At 39.8% G+C, this 24319-nt stretch overlaps 2 protein-coding genes across 26 annotated transcripts in view; both read right to left on the bottom strand.

Moving 5' to 3' along the window:
* TRIP12 (thyroid hormone receptor interactor 12) overlaps nucleotides 1-24319 on the bottom strand; it is a 155556-nt gene that overhangs the window by 110307 nt on the left and 20930 nt on the right. For all 25 annotated transcript variants that reach the window (XR_004441540.1, XM_033229946.1, XM_033229942.1 and 22 more), the window contains exon 2: nucleotides 641-787. Coding sequence is in view for 24 of the 25 variants with exons in the window: in XM_033229946.1 (XP_033085837.1) it covers nucleotides 641-738 (98 nt within the window). In the remaining variant the exon portion in view is untranslated. The remainder of the gene's footprint in view (nucleotides 1-640; nucleotides 788-24319) is intronic.
* Nucleotides 19966-20897, bottom strand: LOC117094413 (V-type proton ATPase subunit E 1-like). Its single transcript, XM_033229955.1, is given in 2 exon segments — nucleotides 19966-20667; nucleotides 20669-20897. Coding segments are annotated over 2 exon segments (663 nt in total). The 5' UTR covers nucleotides 20773-20897; the 3' UTR covers nucleotides 19966-20108.

The raw sequence follows: 24319 nt of genomic DNA, 5'->3' as shown, positions 1-24319 counted from the left end.
CTGAGTATTTTTTACATGGAATGACAAACCTTGGCTAAATCAGACTTGGAGTACTACATTCAAGAAAATGCACCTGATCTGATTCTTCACACTACTTCTTATGTAACTACTTCAAATAAAAAGAAAGACCAGACCACTAAAAACATAAGACAACTTGTTCACTAACAAAGTCAGAGTGCCTCACTACCCTGTTAATATCTATGTTGCCAAAAGGCATGATGAGGACAAAAGCTCAAAAGCTGAGCATCAAAACTCAAGTTCTTAAAACAAGTGAGGCTTCTTTTCAATAAAGTATCATTAAGTCAACACACAAGGAAAAGGACCACGAATGGTGAAAGATGTGTTGTAATATACGTTTCAGGAAGTGAAGAGAAAGGGCAAACAAAACATGACACACCATATGTTAAATCAGGTGTCTGAACATGTCAGTGGCTATGAACTACTTCTTTGAGTCTAGCATATCTGCGGAAAAAATTAGGAACTGCTTTGGATTCCAGTTTGCTTTTAAGTACTTGGCTCACAAATCAGGAAAAATTACCCATATGCAATGAACCATTCAAGTTTTGGACCTCACAATGAGGCTTAAAAATATTTTTTCTTGTATTCCCAATTCCATCTCAAATTACCATGAAATACATACCTTCCTCCTATTGAGTCGTCTTGTGGTTGGGCCCCGGCAGTGTTCCTCTGTGAACGTCGCAGTGACCCCCCTGGATTGTTATTAGGCCGGTTGGACATTGGCACCTCTCTCTTGAAGGGACATACCCTTTCTAGACACTACCATTCACTAAAAGAAAAAAATAAACAAAATTTATCAGATGTACAAAATACAATATGGGCAAGAAATGAGGGGAACTTACAGTGACGTTGGAATTTTCTGCGAACTATCTGATTTTACAGCCTTCACCCATGCTGTAATGTCTCATTGAACTGTGAACTCTGACTGATGAATGTGTTACAAAATATCAAGGTATAACATATTCAAGGCATGTGGTCCAGTACTCAGCATATAAAATTAACTTAGATTTCACGGAATAGCCAGATAATTCTCAATTCAAAGAAAACACAGCACAGGTAGAAATGTCTTCGTTTCCACATTCTAGTACTGTGCAGAAACAGGCACTACACCTGAAGTCAAAAGATGATGGCTCAAGTCCTGTGACAGAACAGGTTTAGAAGTTTGCCTTTGTACAAATCACAGCCTCTAAGCCTAGGATTCCTCAGACACAGAATTAACAACATGTTGTGTCTTCTTCACAGTATTGTTGGGAATAACAAATGAAAAAATAAATACAAACAAAACTGTGGCCGGGTGGAGTGGCTCACATCTGTAATCCCAGCATTTTGGGAGGCTGAGGTGGGAGGATCACCTGAGGTCAGTAGTTTGACACCAGCCTGGCCAATATGGTGAAACCCCGTCTGTATAAAAAATACAAAAATTAGCCGGGTGTGGTGGCACACACTTGTAAACCCAGCAACTCGGGAGGCTGAGGCAGGAGAATGGCTTGAACCTGGGAGGCAGGGGTTGCAGTGAGCCCAGATCATGCCACTGGATTCCAGCCTGGGTGACAGAGAGAGACTCCATCTCAAAACAAAACAAAACAAAACAAAACAAAAATTGTAAAACTGTGGTATCTTAATGAAAAGATGAGGAGAAAACAGCTTAAATAGAGTAAACTGAGCAATGTTCCCAGATATTTTGGATTTTCAACAGCAGCTCTGCTGGCCGTGACCTTGGATAAAATAATCTCTACATTTAATTCACTCTTCTTTAAAACCAGTACGTTACCTACCTCAACAGAGTTGCACAGCAACAAGAAATTGTGAAAGTATTTTTATAAGTTTAACAATTTAGCTCAAAACAGTTCTTAACCAAATTGAACTTTCTATAAGAAATTATTGTACAGATAAAATACGACATTCAGAAAATTAGTTTAACTGGCCGGGCGCGGTGGCTCAAGCCTGTAATCCCAGCACTTTGGGAGGCTGAGATGGGCGGATCACGAGGTCAGGAGATCGAGACCATCCTGGCTAACACGGTGAAATCCCATCTCTACTAAAAAATACAAAAACTAGCCGGGCGAGGTGGTGGGCGCCTGTAGTCCCAGCTACTCGGGAGGCTGAGGCAGGAGAATGGCGTAAAACCCGGGAGGCGGAGCTTGCAGTTAGCTGAGATCTGGCCACTGCACTCCAGCCTGGGCGACAGAGCTAGACTCCGTCTCAAAAAAAAAAAGAAAATTAGTTTAACTGATAAAACAAGCCAACATTACAATCATAGAATTACAACATGTGCAAATAAAATCTTTCACTATGTTTTGTAAGCCTGCAGTCAAATTTGAAGTGGAGTTCTCTCGTTACTTCTATTTACTGGGAAAGAGAATGAACATATGACATTACAGAAACTGGTGCCAAAGAGAATGCAAATTAATCATAATTAAATCTATTACTGTACTCGATTTTGTTTTAGAGATTCCTTGTACTGTAGTAAGAAAGTAGGTTTTCTTTTGGGTTACACTGTTGATACAATTCAGCAGAAAAAGACATCACATATTTCCAAATTAATATAATAAACTTTAATTAGAAAGTTCGAATTACTAATTTAAGGATAGTCAGTTTCAGAAAGAAAAAATAAATACAATTAAACATTAGAAGAGAGGCAGGCAGAGAGAGAAGAAAAGGTTAAACTTACACGTACTGATATGGAAAAATATGAAACTCTCATTTGTGTGTATGTATACAAAGACTTGTATATAAATTTCTGTATACTGCCCACATGTTAAAAATTCATGGAAAGATACATGAAACATACTTCGTTAATAATGACTGCCTTTGAGAAAGGACTGGGGGATCCGGAGTTTAGAATGAAAGGAATCATTTTTGTTGTCATTGAGACTGTTTATAAATTTATAAAGATTAACAGCTTTAAGCACAGAGCTCTTGAGCCAAACTGTCTCTGCCCAAGTTCAATTCTTGACTCTAACACTAACAAGTTGTATATAATCTTGCATATATGAGTGTCTGCATACATAATTCCCTGTGCTTCAATCAATCAAACAATCAAATGAGGATAAAGAACTCACACAGTAGTTGTGAAGATCAAATAAAAACCCATGTAAACTACTCAATACAGTGCCAATCACATAGCAAGTGCTCAGTACATGTTAAACATGATCATTACTATAAACATTTATTCAAAAGAATAAAAATATTTGTAGTAAAATCTAATATATTGGGAGAGGCTTCACCATAAAAATCACTGTCAATATGAGTCTTAATTTTCGGCAAAATATTTTCAAAAGTGAAATGTTTTCAATTAAGGGTAAACATGTCAATCACCTGGGAAGTTCTGTGAAAATATGAATGCCTGTCCCCTAACCTGAGATCTTCATTCACTGGGCACAAAAGTTGGAGACATAGTTTAAAAGAGCTTTCTCGGGTATACTGCAACACACCAAGAATTTCAGCACATTAAAGAATAAAAGGCCAGTCTTTTTCAAAATTCATTTTAGAAATTTCTCTACTTCAATCATCTCAATACCATTTCACCTGGACCCAAACAGCAAGGACAGATACAGGAGAATAGGATGATACTGTTGCTCTCACTTTAAAGAGCAAACAATAGTATTATAAACAAGGTTAGTAGTTGGCACCTGCCCAACTTCTGCTATTAAACACCTACTGTATGTCATGGAGTGTTAAGTTATTCAAATGAAACTAAGTCAAGGTAGTTGTTTCGACCCAGTCACCTAGGTAACCTTAACAATGCTCCCCAACATCTTCAGTGCTGGTCAACCAGCACCAACATCAGCCAACAGCCTATCTGCCGATAACTCTTGAGATTTAAGAGGAAGAAGAGCAAGTAAGAAGAAAGCTGTTTATCAAATTACTGCCTGCTGTTAAAGCATAAATTCATCTTTTTAAAAAGAGGCCAGGCTCTGTTAAACGTTGGAACTTTAATTTCCTTAAAGTAAATAAAAGATTAACATATGATGGATACAGGATCTCTCCCTCTGCCAGGTATCAATAAAACCAGAGAGCTGAAAGGGACCCTCAGAGATGATCAAGTTCAACCCCTTACACCTTACAGACAAATCCAAATGAAGAAAGTGCCAAGTAATCTGTTGAAGAACCAGTCTTCTGAATCCTGGTACTGAGCAGTTCTATACCCTTCAGAGATATCACCACCTCAACTTCAAAAAAAGTTTAATGCCTCTTTGGCTTAAGCTAAGAACCCAGAGGCCAAAAGTTTTCTCTATGCAATGAATTCCAGAATGTTTTCCTTATAGATTACTCTGTACTGACTTGACCAATTACTTATGCCTACCATATGCTATTACTTAATTTTTAAAACACAAGTGGGAATTACACTATTATACTGCTAAAAGTTATGTTTTCATAGCCGGTAGTGAACATGAACTCAAAGATTCCATCTTCACAGGTCAAAATATGAACTCAAAGATTCCATCTTCACAGGTCAAAATTCTAGTTTCCTAGTGTGAAACTAGAATTATAAATCCAATTTAATATCCCTATCAAATCCTGAAATATACTACTCTTTTCTAACCATGGCCATACCTTCATTTCTGTAAAACTAATCAAGATTTTTCACATAAAACCTTTGACATTCAGTCCTAAGGCACTGAAATAAAATAGAGAACATGTATGACTTTAACAGGAAAAACAAAAAGGCTAGTGGATGTCTTCAAAGTTGAAAACAAATTCATGACAACTTTGATCACAGCTGAGTGTACAACCAACTTACTCACTGTTTAAGTTAAATGACTTTTGAATTTTATGTGAAAAAGTATTTAACTCTACATGCAAATACCACATAGAAAAAACAAAAAACAACCGGCTGGGTGCGGTGGCTCACATGAGGTCATGAGTTCGAGACCAGCCTGGCCAACATGGTGAAACCCCATCTCTACTAAAAATACAAAAATTAGCCGGGCGTGGTGGTGCGTGCCTGTAATCCCAGCTACTTGGGAGGCTGAGGCAGGAGAATTGCTTGAACCCAGGAGGCAGAGGTTGCAGTGAGCCAAGATAGCACTCCTGCACTCCAGCCTGGCTAACAGTGAGAGTCCATTTCAACAACAACAACAAAAAAAAGTATGTTGTTGTTTTATATTTACATTTAAAAATTCATTCTTAAAGTATATATAAAGAATACTCCTTCAAGGAAAACTTAAACTAAAAACATTTTGGAATTTTTCTTTTTTTTTTTTTTTTGAGACAGAGTCTTACTCTGTTGCCCTGACTGGAGTGCAGTGGCATGATCTTGGCTCACTGCAACCTCCGCCTCCTGGGCTCAAGTGATTCTCCTGCCTTGGCCTCCAGAGTAGCTGGGATTATAGGCGCCTGCCACTATACCAGGCTAATTTTTGTATTATTAGTAGAGATGGGGTTTCACCACATTGGCCAGGCTGGTCTTGAACTCATGACCTCACGTGATCCGCCCGCCTCAGCCTCCCAAAGTGCTGGGATTACAGGTGTGGGTCATTGCACCTGGCTGGAAATTCATTTTTTTTGCTAAATTCTTAATATCATACACACACAAAAGTTTAAAAAAAACCCAAAACATTTTTAAAAAATCCAATCCTTTCTCTGGTACAGAACTTTTAGAACACCGAAAGAAATCAACTGCAAAAAAATAAAGCCAGGCACAGCTGTGGATGCCTGTAGTCTCTACTACTGGGAGGCTAAGGCAGAAGAATCACTTGATCCCAGAAGTTTGAGGCCAGCCCAGGCAACACAGGTATACAGTCCTTGTCTCTATAAAAAACTTAAAAATTAGCCAGGCAGGATAGTGCACACCTGTGGTCCCAGCAACTCAGAAGGCTGAGGTGGAAGATTACTTAAGCCTGGGAGGATGAGGCTGTGGTAGGCCGTGATTACACTACTGCACTCCAGTCTGGGTATCACAGGAAGACCCTGTCTCAAAAAAACAAAAAAACAAAACAGCCACACATTGCACTACTGACATTCTGTTCAACAACTGACCAGATATACAACGGTGGTGCCATAAGATTATACAATACCATATCTTTACTGTGATTTTTCTGTGTTTGGATATGTTTAGACACACAAATATTTACCATTTTGTTACAACTACCTACAGTATTTGGTAGAGAAACAGGTACGTTACAAACATGTATGCAACAAACATGTTGCTATGTCTAGAGCAGGTGTGCAGTGTATGAGCAACAGGCTGTACCAGACAGCCTAGGTGTGTAGTTGGCTATACTATCTAGGTTTGTCCAAGTACATTCTACAATCTTCACCTAATGACAAAACTGCCTAACAATAAATTTCTCAGAATGTATCCCTATCTTTAAGCAAAGCAATGTCTGCACAGTAAGCTTTTAGAAGTAAATCTCATTTGTCCAGTATGTACCCCCTAATTTCTTATGCACTTATTTAGAGTTTGTCCTCAAAAAAGGCTTGGTTTGGCTTCAGATCATTAACTTGGAGGTAAATTACAGTAATAAACACAATTTGCAAGGTACTTTACTCATTTTGTAAAATTTAGATGTGACAAGGAGTCATATAAACCACTGCCTGTTAGTCCTATTTTACAAATAAACTGAAATGTTACAAAATGAGTACCCTGCATGAAACAAGTAATGGCATCCAGACCTGCAGACTACAAGCAAGAACTGACATCTGGAGCTACAGTTCTGAATTACACACACCACATAAAGAAAGAAATGACTAGGTCCCAGGACCAAGTGTGGTAAGGAGCAGTATACATTAAATCACTACGATAAAACAAAATAGAAATCACCCTTGTGTATAACAGAAGTCATTCTTGCCTACCTAAAAACAGCAACGACTTCAAAGAAGCCTATCTTTAAAGTGGGAATGAACAACTTTTAAGCTTCCCCAAAAGCGCTGAGAGGTGCTGAGACTGAGTGGTGCTGAGAAACAGTGACAAGTAAGACAATTCCTCCTCACAAGGAGCTTACTGCTCTCTATCTCCTACCTAGGCTCACATTCTGCCTCTGCCACTTAGTAAGACCTGTAAGTACTTGCCTTCGTCTCAGTTTGTTTCTCCATTTAATTAGAGACAATATTATACTTTGGGATTTAACTATTAGAGGACGGCATGTAAGGCTCTCAGAACCTTACCTGAACATGATAGCTGCCATTTAATGAGTGCTTATTAAATATAATCTTAAAAGAAAAATGGGGGAAATCATCAGGTCCATCATGTGCCAGAAAGGAATTGAAGGGGATAAAAACTTCCTACAAACCCACTGGGACAGTTTATTATTTTACTTTTATTTAGGAAGGAGGTAATACAAAATCAGCGGTTTTGTATGGTATACTCACAAGTCAAATGTCAAACTCTTTTTTTTTTTTTTTTTGTGACAGAGTTTCGCTCTTGTTGCCCAGGCTGGAGTGCAATGGCGGAATCTCAGCTCACCACAACCTCCGCCTCCCGGGTTCAAGCGATTCTCCTGCCTCAGCCTCCCGAGTAGCTGGGATTACGGGCATGTGCCACCACCCCGGCTAATTTTGTATTTTTAGTAGAGAGGGGGTTTCTCCATGTTGGTCAGGCTGGTCTTGAACTCCCGACCTCAGGTGATCCATCTGCCTTGGCCTCCCAAAGCATGTGAGCCACTGCGCCCGGCAAATGTCAAACTCTTAAGCAGCTATATGTCAAACCTGAAATAGCTGTATCTGACATAGAACAGCACAAGGCAGTTTATTAGTCCACATTTGAATTAAGGGAAACAGAAATTTACTGCCTTTTTTTCCAGTTAATCAGAAAAGTTCTCTAATCAGAAATAGAGAAATTAGGAAAGTAAGGGCCACTGAGTACAAGAGAAAGGGCTACGTTAGGGTCTGTTAGGCACTGAATGCAATTTACGGGCATCAAAACCATTTGAATGGGATAATGGAATATTATACAACATGTAAAAATAGTAAGTTTTTTTTTTTTTATTTGAGACACCCAGGCGGGAGTGCAATGGCACAACCTCGGCTCACTGCAACCTCCGCCTCCCAGGTTCAAGCGATTCTCCTGCCTCACCTCAGCCTTCCGGGTAGCTGGGACTACAGTCGTGCACCGCTATGCCCGGTTAATTTTTGTATTTTTAGTAGAGATAGGGTTTTACCATATTGGCCAGGCTGGTCTCAAACATCCACCCTCCTTGGCCTCTCAAAGTGCTGGGATTATAGGCATGAGCCACTGTGTCCGGCCAAACTAGTATTTTCGTAACACTAGAAAACAATATTTAATGGAAAAAATACAAGATTTAAGTTGAATAGTAAAGTAAGAATGATTATGGGTTATGTGTATTCTGTGCTTAGCATGTACCAGACAATGTGCTTTAAATCATTTAATTTTCACACTAAGTTTACAAAACTGGTAGTGAAAATAATCTTCTTAAAAAGAAACCATGGCACACAGTAAGTTAAAATAACCCTAAGGCTACAAACCTAATAGGGGACAGGGCCAGCACTCAAATACAAGTTTGACTGAACAAACAACGAAAAATAATTACATATTTACCTTAAAAAAATCAAAATACTAGAAAGCCATGACATCCCAAGCTTAATGGATTATGGGGGATAGGAAGAAAATTCTGATCCTTTGCCATCTGGTAAATCAGCTTAGCTGGCCAATCATTAAGTGAATAAGTATCATTAAATATGCTACATCGATTTGAGAAGAAAGCTCAAATGTACTACTCTAAACAAAGAAGAAAACGGTGGCTAACTTCGCCTTCACAGGTTGAGGATGACCGGTCACTTCTGCTGATGTTCCTTGAAATGCTAGAGCAGTGAGGAAAGACATGGAGGAATGAGAGAATAAATTACAATGGAGGGATGTGGAGTGGTTCCCTGAGCCTGAAAATAAGCCTAAACTCTATCAGGAAGGGCCAGAAACAAAAAATTTTGCATTTAAGACCTACCAATAAGGAGGCAGATGAAGTAGAAAGCTACCAAATAGACCTAAGGATAGATGAGGATCTGATTAACAATGGAAGAAGACAAAATGAAGATGGGGTCAAGAAACATTTTGATGACAGAATCTACACGGTGAGAAAGAATAGTCTGAGACTGTGGTTCTCAGACTTCAGACAAATAACAAATGCTAAAATGACTCAAATTTCTTACACTGGTGACAAGGTTAAGAAAAGTTATCTAAAACATATAAAGAAGGTGACTGCACATCCTTTCAATGTCCTAGGAAATGCTACGTCAGAGGCTTACCTAGGAATTAATTTTCTACAAGAGCATCCTATTTTAATTTTGCTATTTATTATTAATCAGGGGTTCAGATATTAAATGTATATGTTAACCTGTAGATTTAAGTCTGGAGAAATACCGTTTAGGTACAGAAGAAAAGACAACCCCAAAGATTGCAGTTTGTTGCCTGTAAATACCCAGTTCCCCAAATGCTCTTTAAAACAGCTTTACCACAACAGCTTCCTCTCCTCATTAACTAGTCAAATAGTATCTTTGCTATTTACATTCTATAGTTCTAAAAGTCATGCTTTTAACTCTAGAAAACTATACAAAATAATTGTAGCAGCATTATCAAATGATACAGATGAGCAGAAAAATTACATTTAGTGTTAATCATATAAAAACTGACTCATCATGTAGGTGTCTAGGTAAAGAGTTTCAATAAGCAAATGGAAGTAAAGATTGAGAATTACGTAGGCAACTGGATATGCAGATGGGAGAAATTACACTGGCATGCAGGAAGTAGGAGAAACCAAGATAATCAATAAGATTCTATTTTCTCTACGAAAAACAGACAGCATAAAGAGAGGAACACGCCTAGGATGAAATATTGGGAAAGGCTAAAATCTAAGGAAAACAAAAAAAAAGAATCCAGTCAAGGAAAATAAAGAACTTACCAAAGTATTGGGAAAATAAATCAGGACAGTGGTGTTGGCAGACACCAAGAGGAAGACAGATAGGCAGAGTTCAAAAAACTCAACAATATCCATCAGATTTAGAAAATGGGGAAAGCAGCCTGGGCAACATGGCAAAATCCCATCTCTACACAAAATACAAAAATTAGCGAGAGCATGGTAGCACGCCTGTAGTTCCAGCTGCTCAAGAGGCTGAGGTGGGAGGACTGCTTGAGCCCAGGAGGCGGAGGTTACAGTGAGCCAAGATTGCGCCACTGCTCTCCAGCCTGGGGGACAGAGCAAGACTCTGCCTCCAAAAAAAAAAGAAAGAAAAGAAAATGGTGACAGCTATTTCTAGAAAGGGTGGGAAAGGAGAGGGTATAAGATAAGATAACAAATACCAACTCTCTTCTGGAAGTGCTAGACTTTATAAAGAGAAGAGACAATAGCCAGGAGGGAAGGGAAGGCAGAGAGACAAAGGCTGTGTTTGCATGGATATATGTAATTTCCCTGTTCGTCATTTTTAAAAAAATAAATCTTGAGCATATGTATTTAGGTAAAGAAAAGAATTACTGAAAGAAAGGTTGGGAATAAAGGACAGTCTACTAACAGGATCCCACAGGGGAAAAAAAATTAAGAGCATAAGCTTTGGATCAGAAGAGCACATCAATCTCTGAGGCATGAGAAGATGACAACTCCAAGTAAGGAAGTATGTGCCTAATTTGTTGAATCTGTGATTAACAGGTATGAGAAAAGCAGAGAAGAAAGGAGGTAACCCTTCACAAGGAGGTCCAAAATGCACCAGAAGTCTATTTTGTAGAACACTGTAAGATGATCAATTTATCCTCAGTAGCTATTGCCCAACTATTTCTAAAATACAGAGCCACTCATTCCCTAATATAAATCCTGTCTTAGCTCAGATGGCTTGTATAATCCTTTAGAATACTAACTGCATTTATGTAATAGAGGATATTCCTCAGGTCTCAAAAGCATATAGACAGCAACTTTTAGTCCACATGCCAAAAATGGCTCACAGATCCAATTTTAACAGGTCTACAATCCTGCTGGCTACGATCAGCAAATGGGGATAATAGGTCAGCTTATCGATAGCCTTTTTAGTTACTTCCTCTTAAGGGGATCAGACTAGATAGTCTCTAAAATCAGATTCAGTTCCAAATTTTTAAAGACTCCAACCTAATGTTTATTTCAGCTTTTCTTCAATGGGGTACTTTTAAAGTTCTTCCTTATAAAGATCTAATAATACCATTTATTAGAGACTCACCAGGTGATTATGAAAACGAGGAGCTGCTGAGGGAGCAGAGAGAGAATGATTTGTAAATGCTTCTCTCCCTTAAGGGGCAGACAGAAACCTGGCTAAGAATCAAAGTTATTCACAGTACAATACAAGGTACCCAGTAGATTACAGCAAGATGCTCCCCATGGACAAAAACAATTTTATATTTGGTAAATGTCCTTTACAGCATACAGACACACAAAATAAGGCAATATTTTCAAAAATATTCTCTTCAATATATATTCTGTCACTGTTTTGAACTCCACCATAATAATGACATCACAGAGGTTAACTTTTTTTTTTTTTCTTTGAGATGGAGTCTTGTTCTGTCACCCAGGCTGGAGTGCAATGGCGCAGTCTAGGCTCACTGCAACCTCCACTTCGCGAGCTCAAGAGATTCTCCTGCCTCAGCCTCCTCAGTAGCTGGGACTATAGGCACACGCCACCACACCCGGCTAATTTTTGTATTTTAGTTTCACCATATTGGCCAGGCTGGTCTCAAACCCCTGACCTCATGATCCGCCTGCCTTGGCCTCCCAAAGTGCTGGGATTACAGGTGTGACCCACCACACCCAGCCTAGAGAGGTTAATTCTTTAACATAGCTCAGATTAGGAAGTCTATTCCTGACTTGCAATAAAAAATATTTTCCAAACAAGTATGTAGCCTGTCATCAATAGAGCTACAACCCTGGGGATCTGTCCGAAACAAAAATTATGAAGATTATAGTTAGGGGGAGAGGAAGCAGGGGGAAAGGAAGCATTAAAATTAACTCAAAGTCAGGGAGAAAATACAGACTGTAACTTTAACACCTGGTGAATAATAGTGTCAAATTTTTGTTTAAGATCATGCATTTCAGAGCAATTATACCTAAATTCATTTAGAATGTCTCCAATATTTTTCAAAAGTGAAAAAAAAATTTTTAATGCCATACTCTACAGACTAATGCCCCACATTTCTACATTTAGCATTTTTACCAAAAATAAGTAGATGCCAAAACTGCCTCTACACTGAGCCAGAATATGTACAAACCAGGAGCCAAGAAAAAATTCAGAGGTGTATTTCCCAAAAGCAAATTTTTGTAATACAGATTCCTGGACCCTATCAGAATGGGGGTATGGGAAAATCAAACCATTCCTAAAATCAGAATAAGAGGCTGGGTGCAGTGTCTCATGCCTGTAATCCCAGCACTTTGGGAGGCCAAGGCACAAGAGGGTGGCTTGAGCCCAGGAGTTCAAGACCAGTCTGGGCAATATAGGGAGACCCCACCTTTACAAAATATTTAAAAACTAGCTGGGGCCAGGCGCAGTGGCTGACACCTGTAATGCCAGCACTTTCAGAGGCTGAAGCAGTAGGATCGCTTGATCTCAGGAGTTTGAGACCAACCTAGGCAACATGGTGAAACCTCCTCTCTACCAAAAAAGAAAAAATTTATCCCAGCATGGTGGTGCACATCTGTGGCCCCAGCTACTCAGGAAGCTGAGGTGGGAGGATCGCCTGAGCCTGGGAAGTGAAGGCTGCAATTATGCTGAGATCATGCCACTGTACTCTAACCTGGGCAACAGAGTGAAATCCCATATCAAAACTAAAAAATAAAATTAAAATAGCCAGGTGTGGTGACATGCACGTGTAGGCCCAGCTACTCTGGAGGCTAAGGTGGTGAGGTGGGAGAATTGCTTGAGCCCAGGAAGTCAAGGCTACAGCAAGCCATGATCGTGCCACTGAGCCCCAACCTGGGTGACAGACGGAGACCCTGCATCAAAACAAAATAAAACAAAAACACCAAAAGAAATTAAAAAGGAAAAAAATCAAAATAACAATTTATTTTTCTAGTATCAGCTAGGTTTGACAACTGTGACAAAGATGTACACTATTGTTTTGGTATCATTACATATCATCTTCTATTCCTTTGTAATTTTTACGTGACTCTCCCAGCTCCCACAATTAAAAACTGCCACTGATATCCTTAGAAACTTCTAGGAATCTAACCTAAAGAAATACTTGCACAAGTAAGGATGTAATCACGATACTCACTGCAGTATGTCACTGTGGAAAAAGGGAGATGATCCGAATGTTCTCAACAAAGGAATAGTTAATAAGTATATGGTATCAATACTATGGCATATTTAGAGGTCCTCAAAAGCAAAGGTAAACCTGTATATACCACACTGACATTCACGGACAGAACACTGTTAATTCCTGCAGCAAATATTTGAAGGCTTATCTGACAGGTGTCAATACTGTTTGCTACAATGGAGTTTACACTCAATTGGAAAGAGAAAATAGAATATGTGCACATTGTGGTTAAGTTCCATGAAAAGTGAAATAGGAGAAAAATAGGAAGGAGTAGAGGACAATGGGAAGGAGGAAGGAAAAAGCTGCTTTGGGTTGAATCATCAGGTAACAGCTCTCTGAAGAGACATTTTAAGCTGAGACTCAAAGCATAAGAAAGAAGTGGGGGAGGGAAAGGTGTGTATTTGTTTATATATGTGTAGGAAAAAAGTCGGGAAAAATACACCTAAATGTCAACAGTGGAGGAAAGAGAGAAGTAGTAAAAAGTACCTATGTCTTGAGTCTGTTCAAACCCTGGCTCTACCATTTTAAGCCATGTTATCTTGGAAAAATTTCGTAACGAAGCCTGAGTTTTCTCATCTGTCAAAGAAATCTTTATACCTTTCAGAGGTAAAGACATTGTCACTCACCCATTTGAGAATAATGTGACTAAAAAAACAAAAAGTAGGAGAGGCACAGTGGCTCACACTTGTAATCCCAGTACTTTGGGAAGTTAAAGTGGGCAATGCTTGAGCCGAGTATGAGACCAACCTGGGCAGCAGGGTGAAACCCTTTCTCCACAAAAAAACACAAAAATTAGCGGGGCATGGTAGTGCGCATCTCTAGTCCCAGCTACTTTCGGGGCTGAGTTGGGAGGATTGCTTGAGCCCAGGAGACAGAGACTGCAGTGGGCTGAGAGATCCATCACTGCACTCCAGCCTGGGTGACAGAGTGAGACCCTGTCTCCTCACCAACAGTTCGTGTTGCCAGTCTTTCAATTTTTGGTTATTCTAGGCCAGGTGCAGTGGCTCATGCCTGTAATCTCGGCACTTAGGGAGGCCAAGGCAAGCAGATCACTTGAGATCAGGAGTTTGAGACTAGCCTGGCCAACAAAGTGAAACCCCGTCTCTACTAAAAATACAAAAAGTGGCCAGATTGGTGGTGCATCAATGTAATCCCAGCGACTCGGGAGGCTGAGACAAGAGAAGCACTTGAACCCAAGGGGTGGAGGCTGCAGTGAGCTGAGATGGCACCACTGCACTCCAGCCTGGGTGACAGATTAAGACTCCGGTTCAAAAACAAAATTTTTTTCGTTATTCTGCTGGGTGTGTAGTAGTATCTTATTATTGTTCTAATACATATTTCCCTAGTAATGAATGACGCTGATTATGAAGCTAACCGTCCCCACCTCCAACTTTCCAAACCCAAAATACTCAAGAATATAATCTTACTTCAAGATTTTTTTAAAAAGTCTTTATCATGATCACTTTGGCAGCACTAAAAGTGCAACTATACGGAGAAGAATAGCATGGCCCCATGTAAAGATTACACAATTTAGCATTTTTTTTAAAAGGCCTTTATCAACTCTCAACTCATGAAATAAGGGAAAAAAAAACTATGGGATACACTTTTATGATGAAGATGACCAGAAATATTCCTGAACCCCATCCCAAACCAACTGCTGGGAAAGTTGCCTTGTTGCTAAAAAAGCAAGCAAGACAGAGGAGACATCAGGAGAGAAGAGAAGGAAGGGGAAAAGAAAATTTATACCTGAGAATTTGTACAGGCCTGGCCAAGATTTACAGGCATATTTTGAATCAGATGAATGATCCAAGAAACTGTAAGCCAAGGAACTTCAAATCTTACTGATCACTTAATGCAGTGATGCTCAGTATTTAGTGTGCCTGAGAATTACCTATGGATCTTGTTAAAATTCACATTCTTGTTAAAACACAGGGATGGAACCTGACATGCCATGTTTTCTAAATAACTTCTCTGCCAGTCTGAGAACCATACTTTGGGTAGCAAGCTCTTAGTGCATCTAAATACTTCATAGGAGCGAAGTAAACCTTTGGAGAAAGGCACCTTTAGGCCTCAGGAAAATGCCACACATAATCTAAGGACAAGGAACAGAATACAGATAACACTCAAGTAAACAAGGCATCATGAATAAGAACCTGCAAAAAGACACAAAACATTTCAGATAGGAGGACTATCAGATCTTAAAATGCTCACAATGTGTAGATGCAAAAAGGACAAACATGAAAAAGATAAATGAAACAGAAAAACTACTAAATGTTACATAGATTTGGAAAACAACCAAACAGAATTTCTAATATGAAAAATAAAGTAATAAAGCTCAGACAGGTGTGCTGGTCTATTAGACAAAGACAGCAAAGTGGAAGACAGAAGCAATTATATAAAATATATCACAGAAAGAACAAAAGATTAAAAGTAAGATATGCAGAGAATCAAGTGAGAAGTGCATATATAAGTTTAATAAAAATTCCAGAAGCAGAAGAGTGAAGAAATGTGAGAGACATATCTAAACATTTGGTGGCTGAGAATTTTCTAGAACCAGTAAATGATATGAATCCACAGGAGCTAACTGAGCCCAAACAGGATAAATAAAAGACATCTAAACCCACACACATCATAATTCCACAACAAAATAAACTAGCCACATGTAGAGGTGTGCAGAAGGATCACTCGAGCCCAGAATTTTGGGGCTGCAGTGACCATGACAGCACCACTTCATACCAGCCTGGGCAACAGAGTGAGACACCATCTGTAAAAAAAAATAATAATAAAATAAAACATTCTACACCAAGTGAAATTATCTCTTATTAATGAAGTTTTGGTAAAACAGTTTTTCCACCAGCAGAAAGAAAGTGGCCCAGGAAAAAATAAAGGTGACAAACAGCTAAATGTAAATGAATATTAACTCGATATTACACTATAAAGTAAGATTTAAAAAAAATTGATTCCAATGACAGTATCTTAAAGCCAAAAGGAACTTGGCAAATGGAGTTATCATTTTAAGGTCGTTGCATTTTCCACAAGACCTTGTTAAATATACTGTTTTACTTTGTAAAACAGGAAGGCAGAGACTAGAATCATAAAAAATAATAAACCTGGCCGGGCACGGTGGCTCACGCCTGTAATCCCAGCACTTTGGGAGGCTGAGGCGGGTGGATCACCTGAGGTCAGGAGTTTGAGACCAGCCTGGCCAACATGATGAAACCTCGTCTCTACTAAAAATACAAAAATTAGCCAGGTGTGGTCCGGAGGTTGAGGCAGGAGAATCGAGGTGGAGGTTGCAGTGAGCTGAGATGGTGCCACTGTACTCCAACCTGGGTGATAGAGCGAGACTCCGTCTCCAAAATAATAATAAAATAATAATAATAAACTCAAATGAAGGCAACAAATCAGAAAATAAAATGAAGTAAAACTCCATCTCTAGTTAAGATTATCAGACTAGGCTTTTAAAATACTCTAAGAGATAACCTAAAAAACAAGAATACAGAACGAAAGAAGATGAAAAATACCATACAAATACTAGGCAAAAGAAAGCTGGTGCAGTATCTAAAAAACACTTTACAATAAGACTCTTGTTTTCAAAAGTAACAGAAGACTTTTAGGGTGGTAAAAATTACAGTTTTTAACACTATAATGGTAGCTATATGTCATTATAAATTTGACAGAAGATGCAAAAAGAATAAATCCTAATGTAAACTAGGGACTCTGCGTAATAACATGTCAATGTAGGTTCACTGACTGTAGCAAATGTACCACTTCGGTGGGGGATGTTGATCACAGGAAAAGGCTATGCATGTTGCAGGGTAGAGGAGTGTATGGGAAATCTCTGTAACTTCAGCTCAATTTTGTTGTGTGAGCCTAAAACTGCTCTTAAAAAGTCTTTTAAGGCATTAAAAGACATTACTAGAGATAAAAAGAGTATCTCCATAGTGAGAAAGGGTTTAATCCAGTGACACTGCAACTCTCAATTTATATACACTTCATTTATATACAAGGCCTAATATTAAAAATTTAAAAACTACAAAATACCCAAATCCAAAGTGGATTGTAAAACTCTTCTCTCAGCAACCAATATAACAAGCCAACCAAAAAATAAATAAGCGGCCAGGTGCAGTGGCTCATGCTTATAATCCTAGCACTTTGGGAGGCCAAGGCAGGTGGATTACTCGAAATCAGGAGTTGGAGACCAGCCTGGCCAATGTGGTGAATGTCTCTACGAAAAATACAAAAATTAGCCAGGTGTGGTGGCATGCGCCTGTAATCCCAGTTACACGGGAGGCTGAGGCAGGAGAATCGCTTGAACCAGGAGGTGGAGGTTGCAGTGAGCCGAGATCGTGCCTCTGCACTCCAGCCTGGGCAACAGAGTGAGACTCCGTCTCTAAATAAATAAAGATAATTATCTATTGAAGTTTTACAAAATCTTCTTGCCTTGAAGTTCTCTATACTTCTGCATAATTACAACTCTGAAGAGCCCTAAGGCACTTCGCAAACTTAAGACATTTCGTTAGATGCCTCTACAAACGTAGATGTAATGTAAATGTCTATTTACATTAGACAACCACGTTTGCCTCCTCTCTCTCCCCACTACATTCCCACAGACTCATATGAATGCTGCAACATAATACATAATACCCTTCCAGATAGTCACAACACCCGCCACAAGTTAACTAGAATTCAAGACTCAACAACCTGTGATGGACCAACAAGAGTCTCCTCCAAGACTCTTTGGGTACCTAGATTGTAAAACCTAAGTTTGGCATTACAACGGCTGTATTTAATACGGTCAAATTAGAAAGCAGTCTTTAGAGAGAAAAAGACAGCAGACATAAAGACAGTAGAGACAACAGGTGATAGTTTCTTAAATACTGGTTTCCCTAAGGTCCAGTTGCCTAATTCCATTCTTAAGGATTTCATTAGACACACATTAATAGTAAATATCAGGTAATAGTCTCAGGTAAGCAGGCATTCAATTAATGTTTGAATTTTTTTTAAGTCCCACTTTATTTTTTACACCTCCAAATTGACATTACTGTAAACTTGACTCATTCAGAGATTATCTCCCCCAATAACAATGACAAAATTAAGCCACAGTGCACGAAGTAACAACAGTGTACAAAGACTTCTGACATGTCTCTCTCTTTAACACTAATAACCCCAGAATTACAGCAAGAGAAAGCATTTCTCACATTTAACACAAAAAGACACAAAGGAAATTCATCTATGCTCAAGTGTCTAAAGATTAGAATTAGAACTTCTGTCGCCTGCCTCTCAGGCCAATTTACTTATACACTGACCTTTAAAGGGGGAAATTCACATCCAAACTTTCCATTTGTACTATACTATATACAGTAATTAAAAAATCAACTTTTTAAGGGATAATACACAGTATTAAAAAAAAGATGCTTCTCTAAAATTTGTATCAGATAGCTTTTTTTTTTATTTTATTTTTAAAGACAAAGTCTCTGTCCACCCAGGCTGGAGTGCAGCAGCACAATCAAAGCTCACTGGAACCTCCAGCTCCTGGGCTCAAGCGGTCGTCCCACCTCAGAATTATAGATGTGTACCACCACATGCACCTAATTTATTTTTATTTTTTGTAGAGACAGAGGTTGGGAAGTGTCTCACTATTGCCCAGGCTGGTCTTAAACTCCTGGCTTCAAACGTTCCTCCAACCTTGGCCTCCCAAAGCATGAGCCACTGTGCTCAGTATTGCTGAATACACTAAAAGTCATCATCAAGAAATAATAAAATGGTGTATTTTCTTTTCCCATTCCTTATTGAAGTAAAAGATAAAAACATTAAGAAACCAGTAAAGCAAGAAAAAGAGGGCTAAACAAAACCACAGCCATCAATTTTTTTTTTTTTTTAATACAGATGAGATTTCCAGGTCTGTCTCGATCTCCTGAGCTCAAGCAATCCACCCACCTTGGCCAAGAGCCACAGCACACGGTCTAGCCACCAAATTTCTATATGCAATCATTTCTTCAGCCACAGGGAATAGAAAACTAGTTAAAACTGTGGAGAGAAGTAGAAACAGGAGGTACTGCCACACCTCCAAAGTGTTAAAAGAGAACAGTTAAGGTCTTCCTCAGGTGGAAAAAAAAAAAATCAGGAAAACCAGCAACAATGAGCTAGAATAAACTAGACAAAGATTCTACCCTGTGCTATTAGCTGTGAGAGACATGAGCTAGCCCAAGCCCTCTTTTAAAGACAACTTGCAGTGAGGTGTGCAGATAGCCAGTGGTGATGTTGGAATCTTTGGTAGGATGCATGCAAGGTTTAAAAGAATGCTAGGAAGCTCAGACCAATGGAAGACCAAAGTGGAAACAAGTAACTAGAGTAAAAGGTACTACTCTAAGTACTATTACAGAAGAGCAACCTGAGACCTAGGGATTGCAATACACATTCCAGGAAATGGTGGTACATAAGAACTCATGAAAAAAGGTATTTCCCCAAGAGAGAAGCGGAATGGTCTAGAATGGGAGGCAAAAAGGGAGTTCTAGAGAGAGAGAACTTCAGAAAGGCCTAGAGGCATGAATGAATGAGCAATATATAACTGCGGATAGGTTTGAAAGCCTGAACCATGCAAACAACTGAAATGACAAAACAATCCAAATACACAATTCATACCTATAATCTTCCAAATAAACTGCAGGCCAAATATATAGAAGACGCTAATAGGTCTTTTTTTTTTTTTTTAAAGGCATGAGTGACAGGAGGGGCATCACTGATAAATACAGAGCAATACTGGGGCAGTAAAGAGGAAGCTACAGAGACATTCGTGTTTCTTCAAATATCAGAAGCTTCCACATCACAGCGGGAGAGCTGAGGATGAGCTCCACCTCCTGAAGGCTTAGTCCAAAAACTTCCTGTTGGCATTTGCACCAAACAAGGCTCCCCGGACTTCTGGCATCATCTGCTGGGCTATGAGATCCAGCCGGCTTTCCAGGGTGTTGGAAACCTTTATTTTACGATCCCCATTATAGATCTCAACTCCACCAGCTATGTCTTCAGGCAGGTAGGACTCCTGGTCAATTTGGACATCTACGTCATTTTTGGTGGCAATTTTGTACATAGGGATTGCCTTCTGCACTGCAGCCTTTACCAGAGGGAAAGCTTGTTTCCTGCAACGAACAATCATTCGGGGCTCCAGCAACTGGTACAAACCCTGGAGAACCAGTCCATCCAGCAGCACCTGGTACCTGGTTGTATCCTTTACCACCTTGCTGAGTCTCTGTTTTGCTTCATTTAGTAGGTCTGTGATAAGGTCATCTCTCGCTCTGAGGACTTTGAGTCTCGCTTGATTCATCAAATTGGACATCTGAATTTTCTTCTGCTGCTCAATCTGTTTCTCCTTCTTCTCATAATATTCCATAATCTTTAGTCTTTGAGTTTGCACAAGCCGACCTTTCTTCTGCCTTTGCATCTATTTCTTCTGCTTTCTCATTGGCTTCCTGCTCAATGAAAGCCATCATATGCTTTATCTGCTTTTGCACGTCAGCATCGCTGAGAGCCATGGCGAGAGCAATGCTAGGTCGGCGAGCAGCAGGCTTGAGTTTAGTTTTAAAGAGTGAGGTTAGACGAATGGGCAAAGGGAACCCCTACGCAGATCTCGGGTTCCTTTAATTTATAATAGCGGGTCGCTAATAGGTCTTTTAAAACAAGTCGTTACATATAAAAAGAAAGTGTATGGAAGTTCTGTTGTTTTGTTTTTAACTGACACAGCTTTATTCAAAAAAACACAGTTGCACAAAAGAACTTCTAAGTTTCTAAGGAGAGATTCTTGAGAACTTAACATACTATGTACAGACTGCCATACAAAGGAAGCTCTTAAGAGTCCATCACATCTCATTTTTGCTTTAGTTGAACTTCTACAACTTAGGAATTAAAAAACAAACAGAAACCTGGTAAACTGTTTTGCAAAAAGTAGAGTCACCACTACACTTGAATTTGGTTCTGAAATGAATTTGGCATCTTCCAATAACTGTTTCCTATCTAACCTTCTTTAAGTGACACTATCATAACCAATAAACGTATTTTCTAGTTAACAAGATGTTTAAATTCAAATAATTTAAGTAGAAATAGTGAATTGAAATTGCCAGTGGGGTATTTCTTCCTAAAGAGAAATCCAAATAACAGATAGTTTCCATTTGCAGTCCCATACTACAGATGATTAAGATATTTTTCAGTTAAGATTTTTAACCAAGACAGCACATCACAACATTAATTCTAAAATTTAACCTAAAAGTTAATAGAATTTGGCCAGGCACGGTAGCTCACGCCTGTAATCCCAGCACTTTGGGAGGCCAACAGGGGTGGATCACTTGAAGTCAGGTGTTGGAGATTACCCCGGCCAACATGGTGAAATCCTGTCTCTACTAAAAATACAAAAATTAGGTGGGTGTGGTGACGCATGCCTGTATTCCCAGCTGCTCCGGAGGCTGCGGCAGGGGAAATCGCTTGAATACGGGAGGCAGAGGTTGCAGTGAGCCAAGATCGTGCCACTGTACTCCAGCCTGGGCAACAGAGCGAGACTGTCCTTTTTTTTTTTTTTTAAAGGACTCCCTACTGTAAATAGGTGAACCGTATGGCATGTGAATTATATCTCAATAAAGCTGTTTTCTTTTTTCTTTTGAGACAGTCTTGCTCTGTTGGCCAGGCTGGAGTGCAGTGGCACAATCTTGGCTCACTGCAACCTCCGTCTCCCGGGCTCAAGCAACTCTCCTGCCTCATCCTCCCTAGTAGCTGGGATTACAGGCATGTGCCACCACGCCCAGCTAATTTTTGTATTTTTAGTAGAGATGGGGTTTCACTATGTTGGCCAGGCTGGTCTTGAACTCCTGACCTCAGGTGATCCGCCCGCCTCAGCCTTCCAAAGTGCTGGGATTACAGGCATGAGCCACCGCGCCCGGCTCAATAAAGCTGTTTTTAAAACTTCTATTTTGTTCAGAAAATGCTTTCTGCCTTCAAAAGTCTTACATAAAAAGGAAAACTTTGGCCAGGCGCAGTGGTTCACTTTGGCCAGGCGTGGTGGCTTACGCTTGTAATCCCAGCACTTTGGGAGGTTAAGGCGGGTGGGTCACCTGAGGTCAGGAGCTGGAGACCAGCCTGGTCAATATGATGAAACCCCCTGCCTCTACTTAAAACACAAAAATTAGCTCAGGGTGGTGGTGCACACTTGTAAACCCAGCAACTTGGGAAGCTGAGGCAGGAGAACTGCTTGAAACTGGGAGGCGGAGACTGCAGTGAGCCCAGATGGCACCACTGCACTCCAGCCTGGGTGACAGAATGAGACTGTCTCAAAAGAAAAAAAAAAAACGAATTTTATTTTTACTGTTACCCTACTTCAGAACAGCTTTTTAGGAAATGGAAGGTAATAAGACAGTCTTTTCCCTCGAGGAACATACACTCTACCAGGGTCAGCAGACAAACAGCAATTATCAGACAGTTCTATGAGGAAAACTAAACAGTGGGAAGAGAATAAGAAAAAGATAAGAAGAAGTAGAGACTACACACAGAAGATGGTAGCAGACAGGGTTCCCTAACCAAATTCCAACTACCCCACCTTTCTTCCCTGCTAAAAGAATCTGGCTACAAATGCCTTTACCTCCCAGGAAGTGGGCTATTCCCTCGCCCTCAGCGATGAGTCATGATTGGGCTAAAGCCAGTTATTCTGTTCAAACTTCAAGATTAGAGGCTTGAAATCAATTTAGACCACTGGTTCATAACAAGGATTCTTATACTTGGAATAGAAGAAATAATTTCACTAACCTCTAAGTGAAATTTAAGCCAGGCGTGGTGGCTCACGCCTGAAATTCTAGCATTTTGTGGGGCAAAGGCAGGTGGATCACTTGATATCAGGATTTCAAGACCAACCTGGCCAATATAGTGAAATCCCGTCTCTGCGGGCGGATCACGAGGTCAGGAGATCAAGACCATCCTGGCTAACCCGGTGAAACCCCGTCTCTACTAAAAAATACAAAAAACTAGCCGGGCGAGGTGGCGGGCGCCCGGGTCCCAGCTACTCAGGAGGCTGAGGCAGGAGAATGGCCTAAACCTGGGAGGCGGAGCTTGCAGTGAGCTGAGATCTGGCCACTGCACTCCAGCCTGGGCAACAGAGCGAGACTCCGTCTCAAAAAAAAAAAAAAAGAAATCCCGTCTCTGCTAAAAATACAAAAATTAGCTGCGCATAGTGGTGCATGCCTACAGTCCCAGCTACTCAGGAGGCTGAGGCAGAATCACTTGAACCCGGGAGGTGGAGGTTGCAGTGAGCCAAGATGGTGCCACACTACTCCAGCCTAGGTGATGCAGCAAGACTTCATCCCAAAAAAAAAAAAAAAAAGAATTTTAACATTTCTTTCTCATATGAATAAGCAACAAACCACAGCATTATTGGTGGTACCTTTAAGTTTGTACCAAGAGAAATCACAGATATTACAGCACATTCAATTGTTGCAGATACCTCAAACTATCCTTTACATTCAACTGAGAAGCTGCTAGATCATTACTGACAGTGCTAATAAACATATTACTGATTACATACCAGCTTTCACAGTTTGAGAGCTAGACTTCAACATTTTGAGATCTTTGATTTTTTTAATCTTATGGGTATCAATTTTGTGAATTTAACAATATTATTCTGAGGTATCCACAAGCTTCAGACTGCTAAAGAATCTATGCTTCAAAAAAGGTTAAGGGCATCCAGACTTAAAAGGTCCTAACCACAACTTTCAAATGAAACAGAGAAAAGAAAATAGAGCATGCATAATCATTAAGCACAGCTCCTGCAACTTACTTCAGTTACACAGATATGCCTTCACATACAGTGGTGACATACAGTAGGTCATTCATATTAGACTGCGTATCAGAAGAATTTAAAAGCCAATGGTCTAAACCTGGCTGTGTACAAAATACCATTACTGTGTGCGGGTTTTTTTTTTTCTTTTTCTTTTTTTTTTTGCCAGAAGTATGATCCAGTTGTCAGTAATAAGACATACAGGGAGACAGGCTAGGCATCCTCTAGGAATACTTTTGCTTTCTAGATAAACAACAATAGGAACACAA

The sequence above is a fragment of the Trachypithecus francoisi genome, unplaced genomic scaffold, assembly GCF_009764315.1.
Source record: "Trachypithecus francoisi isolate TF-2019V2 unplaced genomic scaffold, Tfra_2.0 Lachesis_group13, whole genome shotgun sequence".
NCBI lineage: Eukaryota > Metazoa > Chordata > Mammalia > Primates > Cercopithecidae > Trachypithecus > Trachypithecus francoisi.
This window is presented reverse-complemented; position numbering and strand designations above follow the sequence as displayed.